Raw genomic sequence first — 10998 nt, 5'->3', positions numbered from 1 at the left:
TTCTTTCCGAATACAACTTTACCGATACACTCAACTTCAAGAATCACGCTAAACAAACGCTGTAACGTCTCTCGTGCTCTCTGACTGCAGTTCAATTACTCACTATCTATGCACACATTACAATCCCCTCTTTTATATACCCGCCTACCCTAGCTAGCAAATACTAGAGCATTCATGAAAAAAAAAAGATAGTTCTAGAAAATAGAGGGCTCCACACCAGTCACGTGACCTCGATGACGCAACAGTACTTATAAAGCAGAATGGTAACAAGTTTGTTCATAATTAAGACATAAATTGTCTGAGGCGTGTGTTGTGAACCATGAGACTGGTCGATCCTTCTGACCCATCCACTGTATAAACAATGATAGTAATGTAGATGTAATCATCCTGTATTTATTGTCATTCCTTTCTAGCCCATATATCAGCACTCTAATGATCATACGTTTATACATATTTTTGTAAACTCACAATAAACATGTATTTTGTTAATGAAAAAACAAAAAAAGAAAAGAGTTTTTTGTTAAATATCAAGTTTTCTGATCAAAATACTCAAATACCACAAAAAAACTTATTAAGGATTGTCACAATGGATTGTTTTTTATTAACAAAGTGTGAGGCCATTCCACCTTTTATAGCCTATGCATAGATATCAAGTAAGTTAAAGGTCTAAAGGTACTAACCTATAGATCCAATGTCTGTGACTGTATATGTAAAATGTAAATATGGAAGATGAAAGACATAAAAAGTTTTAGAGAACATATTTTTGCTCAAAACATAACTGTTTTTGTAAATAAAAAACTAAATTATTCACATAAGGGGATATTGGAGAGAAAACCGCTATCTTTTCATTATCTAAACCATTATTTGACAAAAGCATGTATCTGCTCATAACTGATGAACTGCTGGATCTATTGTCATCAAACTTTGCATATATCCTTAGGGCCTGAGGGAAGTCATATAGGGAGCCAGGTTTGGATCTCATCCCCTTATGTCTTTTTTCCTGATATGAACATGAACATCAGGTAGTTCTGTCTATGTAGTTCTGTCTGATTCAAATGTGTTATTTCAGAACTTATGTCTTGCTGTTATACAATTATGCAGGCTTTGTGTAATGTTCTAATAAAAAGAAAAGACGTGACCCAGTTGTTAGCTTGCCAGACTGTGGATCTGATGTTCCCATGTCATTACAGTAAACAAACAGAACTCTGTACTTTGTGCCCATGGATGCATTATAAGAGTAACATTGAAATTCCACTATTCAATTAGAGTAGCCCACAAAGAGTTGGTGGCAGATGGTGTTGACTAGTTGTCTTCCCTCTAGTCTATCACTTCAAAATTAGGGATGGTTAGCATAGATAACCTTCAAGTAGCTTTATGCGAAATTGAACAAACAATAACGAATTACAAAAATGAAAGTTAAAATGATGAAGCATACAGCACTACAAACAAGAAAGTAAACAACATTCTTTGATCTTTAACCTCTAGGAAGCACATTTTTGTTTGTGTTCAGAGAGACTTAATGGCCAGCTTTGTAGAGCAATGGATAAAATAACTATCCTTTACTCCACTTTTACTTTATTCATTGTTCAAGATTTGTTTAATAATTTTTAAAATTCTTTTATTATCTTTTTATTTGGCAGCTTATACCATTGATTATGGTATACTATACAATTTGCATTTATCTTTTTACCAAATTTAATTTTACTTTGATTATTCTGTTATTATATAACTGTGTATATAGTTAGTTTTCATTTGGTGTTGATGGGTTTTTTTTCTTGGTTTTATGTTATTGTTCAAAAAACAGATATTCTGCAATCACATATACAAATCTATAGTTGGAATCTTGTATGTGATGGAAATAACAATGATCTTGCTCTGGGAGATCATATATTCAGATTATGCTGCCCAGAAATAATGTAATTTATAGGATTCTTCAAAAATGCACGAAAAAACTGGCTGTAGAATTGCTGTGACTAGAGCTGGGTTATAATTTCCAGTGAAACAGCTTCACTGAACACTCCAGCAAAGACAAAGATTGGTGTAACTATATACTCCAGTGTTTGGACATTCAGGAGTGTAAGATCTTCTAAGATCTTACTTTTTACAAATTCAAAATAAAAAAATGTTTTACCTTTTTCAGTTTTCAATATCTAGTTTTATGTAAGTATCACGAGGTATTAAGTTTGATAACTAAATTATGTGAATATTATTTTCATTTACAAATGAAAATGGTTTTAAAATGATAATATAAATCCCTAATTGTCAATATGCTCAGTGTTACTTAAATTACACATCCACAAATTTGCCAGTATAAATTATCAGTTCTATAACTTTTGACCAACTTTGAATGCTGGTCTTGTGTGCTGTAAATGCTCAGACTGATTCCATGAAATCATAGACAGATCTTTAGTAAAGGTAATTCAAAAAATCTGATTTTTTTATACAAAATGACTTATAATGTTTACTAAAAGCTTGCCAAAGTATGGGAAGATAAATTTAGAACATTAAAAGTTACAATATGTATAGTTTCAAGGTTACATGATGGTTGATAAAAATGACCAAGCCCATCCACAGAGTTTTAATCAGAGCTACTGAATAAGTGAGTTAAATGAGAACTACTCAAGAAGTGAATTTAGTCAGAACTACTCATGAAGTCAATTTAATCAGATGTATTTTAGAAAAGTGAGTTTAGTAAAAAACTACTCGAAACAAAATCAGTTTAATCAGAACTATTCAAGTAAAAGTAAGTTTAGTCAGAACCACTCAAACAGAAGTGAACTTAATCAGAACTACTCACACAGAAGAGAGTTTACACAGAGCCACCCAAGAAGAAATGAGTTTAGTCAGAACCACCTAAGAAGAAGTAAGCTTAATCAGAAATATTTAAAAGTGAGTTTAATCAGAACTTCTGAAGAAGAATAAAGTTTTAAGTAAAATGATGAATTTTTTTCTTTATCCATAGCAACAACAACATCCTAAAATTTATCTGAACATACATGAGATATTATTTTACTTTCACAATCTATTATTTTATTTTTCCAGTAAAAAGACAGATGATAATCAGTGGTGGGAATTATTTGATCAGAACACCTCTAAGTTTTATTACTACAATGCTTCAAGCCAGAAAACAGTCTGGCACAGACCAGAAAACTGTGACATCATTCCTCTGGCTAAACTTCAGGTAACATCCATGTTGTTTTATGTAAGCATGTGTAATTTTTTTAATTTCTTTACTGCAACAGTTTAAGCCAGGAAACAATGTAACATTGTTGCACAGATCCCCATGTATTTAACATTACTTTGTGTATTAATATATTGTATACTATTAATAAAAACTTTCTGGGCATATTAATTAGATATTCTTTTGTGTAACAAAAGAAAGCACACTTCTGTTTAAAATTTTTATTTTACTTTTGTATATATTTTTTTCATACAAATGCTGTAATACCTAAAGTGTAGCATAATTATGTAACATACTTGGTTTGTATTTTCAAATAAAATACTTTTTTTTTACTTTTTCATGTTTTCTTGAGAGTATTGTAAATCTAAAATACTTAATATTAGGAGTTTGACCATAGAGATAGTCATATATTTTTTTCCATATTAAACACTCCTGTGATATCCCTTTTTTTTTCCTTACCTGTTTCTTTATCTTAAATACATCACTCAAAATAAAATTACCACAATTTTTGAAATGTTTAGTTCTCATTTTAAAAAAAGTACTATTTATTAATAACTAGGGAACAAAATAAGCTACCCATATAGATGAGTATTAAAAATTAATTCAGTAAGTAATGCAGCAAATGTAATACAGGGGTTTTGTATGCTATATAAAAATGATTTTGGGGCCACACCGTCTCAGTCCATATCACTATGTCTGAAAACAGTGCATCATAAAAGTAGACACACAGTGCGGTTTTCATTGCAAAAGACTCTTTCGCAAAACTGACATTCCCAAAGCACACCAGTTTTCTGCTTTCCTTAATCCAATTTTTGTGTAAAAATGACAGTTTCCAAGTGCCAGTTTAAACAGTTCAATAGCAAAGAAATCCATAAGTGATGCATCTCACCTGTTGGATCATTCAGACCCATATCAGCTCCCATGACTTGTTGGGCTGTTCAGTATTCCTATTCACAGACCACTTTCCTTCTTCATTTACTGATTGAGTCCATTACTTCATCTGTTTGGCATGTTCATCTTGATTGACATCCTCTGATTAACATTCTTCTGTCATTCTACAATTCTTTAGAAGAATACATGCTATTTCTCTTTCAGAGTCCCACTTGCATTTTTAGGATCCTGCCAGATGGTTAGTTAAAATAAGCTACCCATATAGATGAGTATTAAAAATTAATTCAGTAAGTAATGCAGCAAATGTAATACAGGGGTTTTGTATGCTATATAAAAATGATTTTGGGGCCACACCGTCTCAGTCCATATCACTATGTCTGAAAACAGTGCATCATAAAAGTAGACACACAGTGCGGTTTTCATTGCAAAGACTCTTTCGCAAAACTGACATCCCCAAAGCACACCTAGTTTTCTGCTTTCCTTAATCCTAATTTTTGTGTAAAAATGACAGTTTCCAAGTGCCAGTTTAAACAGTTCAATAGCAAAGAAATCCATAAGTGATGCATCTCACCTGTTGGATCATTCAGACCCATATCAGCTCCCATGACTTGTTGGGCTGTTCAGTATTCCTATTCACAGACCACTTTCCTTCTTCATTTACTGATTGAGTCCATTACTTCATCTGTTTGGCATGTTCATCTTGATTGACATCCTCTGATTAACATTCTTCTGTCATTCTACAATTCTTTAGAAGAATACATGCTATTTCTCTTTCAGAGTCCCACTTGCATTTTTAGGATCCTGCCAGATGGTTAGTTGTGCCTTCTGTGGTCCACTTATTTCTCAAACTCTGCATTAAGTCAGGATAACAAAGTGCTTATTTTGTCTTCCCTGCTCCATATATGCCCACTGTGAGATGGGGTGTTCCGCAAGATCACTTGAAGTATCCTCATGGTATATCTATATAACTTACCTTTTGTCCAATCCAGACCATACGTACTCTGTGGACTATCATGGAAAAAGTCAACACCAGGAACATATTCTGCCCACTTCCCTGGTTCATGCTTCTTGGCTTTACAAAGTCAGTAAAAGATCTTTCTGGACTAAAGGACAAACAGAGATCCAGGCATTTTCTTTGGGTCTCCCATCCACAAATCCATGCCTTTTCACTGAGTAAAGTACAGGAGACCCTTTGCTACTTACTAGTTCCTAGCTGCTTGGGTGGTGGACCATAGAAAATCCTCACTGATTGGACTCGTACAAAGGGATGGTATACAATTAAGTACTAATATGGTGGTGACACCCCTCATATAGCTTTACTTATAACAGATGCCACTTATGCCCTCTTCCTGTGGCCTGAGTCTGTTCAGTTGAGTTGAGGTGAGTGCACTCTATGATGCTATGTTCTCTTCCTGCAGCCAGAGTCTGTGCAGTATAATTGAGGTGAGTGCCCATTACAATACTGTGGCTATTCAATAGAGTTGAAACAAACATGAATTATGATGCCATGCCCTCCTCCTGCAGCCAATGTCTGTTCAGTTGAGTTCAGGTGTGCACACACTATACTTATCTCTATGGCATGAACATTATGCCTTTCTCCTGTAGCTCATGTCAGTCCAATAGAGTCTGATAGTTGAGTTGAGCAAAAAAGGTACGTCTGAATGTACTCCAACCATGCTATACATATTGGCTTTCTGACCTCTTGTGTGCAAATGCACAGAGGACCATGTTCTTATTCTTCTGATCCCTATGACACATGTGGGTCATTTGGCTGTTCCTCCTTTCCTCTGTGTTGAAGAGCGTAATTTAGACAAACTGAGATGTGATCTCCCACAGGTGTGCCTCTATGGAGCCCCTGTCATTGGGTGTCACACCCCATTGGCTTCATTACAGGGCTGTTGTCAAGGTACACAGCTGTCAGATATAGCATGTCTGGTTGTAGCAGCATGAATTGTAAGTACATAGTGTGGCTCCAAGATCATTTTATTATAATTTACTCCACCTCTGTAGTGTGATTATCTACATTGTAAGTAACTAAAAGTAAGAAAATTTTGCTTGTTTTCATCTAGTGTTCCAGAAAGAGTTGAAATGACCCCTTCTTTTTTTTTTCTCAGACTCTTAAACAAAACACAGAAGTACCAGATGAAGAAAAAGTAGATGTCAGAAAAGAATCAGTTGGAACCCAAACTGTAGTTGAAGGACTTGTAAGTATTAATTTGTTTAGAAATACTAATTTTTCTCATTTTCATTATCAAAAGTAGGTTTTTTTTTTATTTCCTCGATATGTGCTACAGAGAGAAGTACCAGACACTGATCTTATTTTTTATAATGGAGGTGATTTCACTGGATCACTTCGCTGTCAGGTATGGACTTAGTGCATGAAAGCTACAGACCTTAAATTACTTAAATGTGCTGGATTGCCTTTCTAAGTGCTTTGTCTAGAGATGAAATGTTTTTTCATTGTAGAAAAATTTTCAGTTTTGAGTTTTTATACAGTAGTCCTTCTTAGATATGACTGACCTATCTGCCATGATAAAAAAGTTGCATCTGACAGGAAGTCGTTATTCAAAGGATCAGTAACCAGATAATGAAAGACCGAGTTCAAATTGTGCCAGTTGCTATTCCCAGGTGTTGAGCATAATGGTTTATATACTGTATAGGTTGTCAGATAATGTAGCATATTGGTACACTGTATAATAATAGTTATGATGGATAGCAGTTCAATAAAGATAACTTAAAATTGTTTTATTTGTGTTTTATGTAAAATAATTTATTTCATAAACATCCATGTATCACATTATTATTACATACATATAAAATATTACAAACTGACACAAAATTTATTTAATAAAAAGTCGTATCTTAATTGAACAAAACAGCCTCACCCTAAACCAAAATTTCACCTGGAAACTTGTATACTTTGATTCCACCTCTGAAAAAGGACCATTCCATGAATTTAAAAGAACCAGTAAAGAAATAAGAATAAATATCTGAACTAAGTTATTGCTAGGCTCTAGCCAATACCTAATAAGGTAATCTTTCTGAATACAAATACTACATAAGATGTAATATTTGTATTAAAACAATTTCAAGTTGACTAAAAATTCCCTAATTTCCATGTTTCATTTATTTTGTTGCTTTAGTCACAAATTTGGTTTATATCAATGTCCACGTCACATTTCTGTATCAACACTTCAATCCTTCTTTTTCTTCACAGCAACTTCCTGTACTTAGCTTGAGATATTTGCAGTTTCCCTGGACGCTTTGAGGCATTTTATTAGCCATGCTTACTGCACAGATTAGTTGAGTCTGTCACTCAACAACTTGTGAGTTAATAATCTTCACACCCTGCTAGTAAGCCCTAATCAAGTTATTTATTGTCTTGACCACTAGCTCAAAATGTACAACGTTCACTAAAAGAATGAACCTTAATTTCACAAGCGGGGGCAAAGAAAAACAACAGTTTCTGACTGCCCCTGGTTACCTTTCAGGACCTGAAAGTTTTTAAATCAAAATACCTATGTGTATATACCAAGGAGCTTGACATGAACACCACAGGGTACCAAGATACATATACTAAGTTGCGAAGTAATCTCCAGTCGTGTGGTCTCTTTGTTCCATACTGTATACACTGTATTCATGTGTCTCTGTAAATTACATTATCGACATGAAGAAAAATCGTTATAGAGAATTTGTTATTCAACCTTCTGCCCAAAAATCATGGTCTTATGTCACTTTTGTCAGGAAGTCGTTTGTGGGAGGTGAGATCAATGTAAAATCATTCCGTGCAAAAAATAAGAGTCATATTTAAAAGGAAGTTGTTATTGGGAGGTGTCATGTCCACCAGGGAGTACTGTATTTACAAACAGATATATAAAATCATCATCATGTAACGTTTTATGCAACTTGCAAGTTAAATAAATCATGCTGAAAAAGAGGAGTGTTATGGGTTTGGTATGTATAACTGAAATGAAATATGTGATTTAATTTTATACTCATGGCCTACTACTGTTAAGATTTGTTGTTTTTATAAAGGCTGTATATAAAATGTTTTTTATAAGCAATAACTTATTATATGCGCTTGTATTTTCAGACATCTAACTAATTAAAGATTATCAAAAATAATAAGAAAACCAGTGATCTGCAAAGCCTAGGAAGTATTTTTTTAAAGAATTACATAAGGAATAGTAAGTGACAAGTTATTATTAATATAACAGTATTTTACACATGTTGATTTATATAAATTATTTTACATGTTGATTTATATAGATTATTTTATAATAATTATTTGATTTTTCTTACAATACCTAAAGATTATCCTAACTGTACACAAATTAAGAATGTATTAAAATTTCTGACTGTAGATGCAAGAAGTACTTCCTCAATCCACCAAGTCTGCAGGTGTATCTGTCTCAACACAAACCAGCCCTGTCTCTTCTCCCCAGTTGCCACATAAAGTAAGTACTAGAATAACAGAAATTTGACATATTTCTTGTTCCCCACTATTCTATTACATGGTATTTACTTACAAAAGCCATAATTAATTTTCTTTAAATTAACTTTTTAAAGTATGAATTGACTCCGAAAAGTTACACAGGTTTGTTACATTTTGTTCTTATCTCCTGGGCTGTATGAACCATATCCTTCTTTGTTACATGACACACCATCTCCTTAATATTTTGCCTCCTCCCTTGCCTGATATCTGGGGTTCATGCTGAGCATTTTGTTGAGCAATTACGTTTGCAGATTAGCATGCCAAAAATAGTCCCCCCCACTTCATTTCAGGTGCTCATTCTTTGGCCTATCATTGGGATTCGATTCCTTTTTTCTATTCTTTAATCCCAGTTTTGAGTTTGGACCAGGATAATTCAGCTCTTTTTGCATATATTCCTGTTTCCCTTCTGTTCCCTTGCCGGTAAATTGTACCCAAGTTCTGAGTCACATCGTCATATTTTTCACTGCTGACCCATTCACAGTACGCAGTTTTGATGACTACCTGGTAGGTACAGGACCTGTGGGGGTCAGGTTGTACAATTTTGTCCACATTTGGAGGACTTGCATCTGGTGCTGCAAGTTTTATCAGAAGGACTCTCCCTTCATTTTCAAACTCTTTCTCCTTTACTTCCCTTCTCAGTTTCCTTCCCCAGGAGATCCCATATCCTGTCAGAGGCAGTTCAGGACCTTCTTTCCAAGAGTGCTGTAGAATCCATGGCTCATGCTGGTTCCTAGTTCTATTCCCAGTTATTTGTTATTCCTAAAAGATGGGGACTAGTGACTTATCATCAATCTTTCTAGTCTGAATCGATTTTTAGACATTTTGTTTCACCATGGATTTATTTTTGTCTCTTTAATGAGTATTTACTCCAGGTTTGTGGATGTCAAAGTTTGATGTGTCTGATGCTTACCTTTACATTCCCATATCCCAGCATCTCATCAGTTTCTTTGATTTGTCCACGAGAATTGGGTCTATCAATTCCAAGCTCTTTCATTTGGCCTTTCCTGGGCCCCCTACATTTTTTGTTTTTTTTTGTCAGTTGGTCAAAGCTTTTGCCAGATGGATCCACTCTCAGGGTCTACAGTTACATCATTACATGGATCATTGGCTTCTTATAGGTCTATCATGGGCTGTAGCTTCCTGCCACACTCAGTTACTTCTCCAAGAAGCTGCATGTTTTAGTTGGTTGGTCAAGGTATAGAAGTCTTTATCTGGTCTATCTTTAGGTCTATTTCAACTCCTTCCTCAGTTGAGCCCAACCATCTCCAGTTCATCCTCAGTCCATGGAGCTAGCAGTTCAAAAGGCTCAATCCTTTCCTACTCTACCCGCATGAGAGGTTATATCTCTTTCAGCGACTTGGGCATCTTTGGAAATTCTTATTCCCCTTGGTTGGGCCCATATGAGATCTCTTCAGTGGCTTGTACACAATCAATGGGACCTTGCCAGAGATTCCCTGGATTCTCTTTTTCCCTTCCTTTCTCCCTGCAAACAGACATTGCCTGGTGACTAAGCAGAGACAACACCATTGTTGGAGTTCCTCTTTAACCTTTCCGGATCAGACGTACACTGGTTTCATACATCTGTATATACACTCCAGCTTTTTGCATGGATTTTGTCTGGACCCTTGCCAGAAGGATCGGTCTTCCACTCAGGTAGCATTTCTTATTCCCCATTCTGTCTGTCCTTCCTCTTTATCTGTGTATCAGTATAAATGGTTGTTTTTCACCATTGGTCACTACATTGTGGCCTATCTGCCCTACTCTCCCTCATATTTCAGACTTCTTCTATTGATGGTTGTTTGCTAAGGGTTTCTTGTGTTGGGGTCTCAATACACTGAAGAGCTAAAGTCTCGAATTCCAACATAAATCTTGCCTATAATGAGAGGAATGTGACCAGGACTAATCTTTTAAGTGCTGTAAAGCAATTTTCTTTGTCATTTATGGTGTCTGTATCGTTTGTTAATCTCTTTTAATAGGATGTATCAAGTAACAAGGGGTCAGGCTCAGGCGGTGTTTATTGAAACGACCTGTACTATAAACTGTTACATACATTTGTTAGTAGTGGCAATTAGTTTTGTCTCTATAGTGAAACAACATACACGGATATATGTTGAAATAAACTTGTTTGAAAGTTCAAAGAAATTATATTCAAGTACTGAAAAGCTTTCTTACTATCATATCTACAGTAATGTTCAAATGCACCCGCGCTGGGCTGGACAAGAGTGACCCCCACAGGGGTGAGATAGTTTACTGAAAACGTACAAAGTTCATGCTGCTGACCCCACGGTTTATTTGGCACAATAAACAAAAGTACGGCAACATAAACTTGAAAATAAAATATATTTATGAAAAAAAAAAAATTAAATATTTTTATGTACATATATAAACATGAAATCCTAGTTAAAAATGAAAATACTCATTTATTGTTTAA

The 10998-nt window shown here is 34.8% G+C and overlaps 1 protein-coding gene across 3 annotated transcripts in view; it reads left to right on the top strand.

Moving 5' to 3' along the window:
* LOC106459788 overlaps positions 1 to 10998 on the top strand; it is a 70495-nt gene that overhangs the window by 26462 nt on the left and 33035 nt on the right. For all 3 annotated transcript variants that reach the window (XR_002610630.1, XM_022386336.1, XM_022386335.1), the window contains exons 3-5: positions 3043 to 3181; positions 6187 to 6276; positions 8437 to 8529. Coding sequence is in view for 2 of the 3 variants with exons in the window: in XM_022386336.1 (XP_022242044.1) it covers positions 3043 to 3181; positions 6187 to 6276; positions 8437 to 8529 (322 nt within the window). In the remaining variant the exon portion in view is untranslated. The remainder of the gene's footprint in view (positions 1 to 3042; positions 3182 to 6186; positions 6277 to 8436; positions 8530 to 10998) is intronic.

The sequence above is a fragment of the Limulus polyphemus genome, unplaced genomic scaffold, assembly GCF_000517525.1.
Source record: "Limulus polyphemus unplaced genomic scaffold, Limulus_polyphemus-2.1.2 Scaffold661, whole genome shotgun sequence".
Classification (NCBI taxonomy): domain Eukaryota; kingdom Metazoa; phylum Arthropoda; class Merostomata; order Xiphosura; family Limulidae; genus Limulus; species Limulus polyphemus.
The sequence above is the reverse complement of the archived record's forward strand: the minus strand, read 5'-3'. Positions and strand labels throughout refer to the sequence as shown.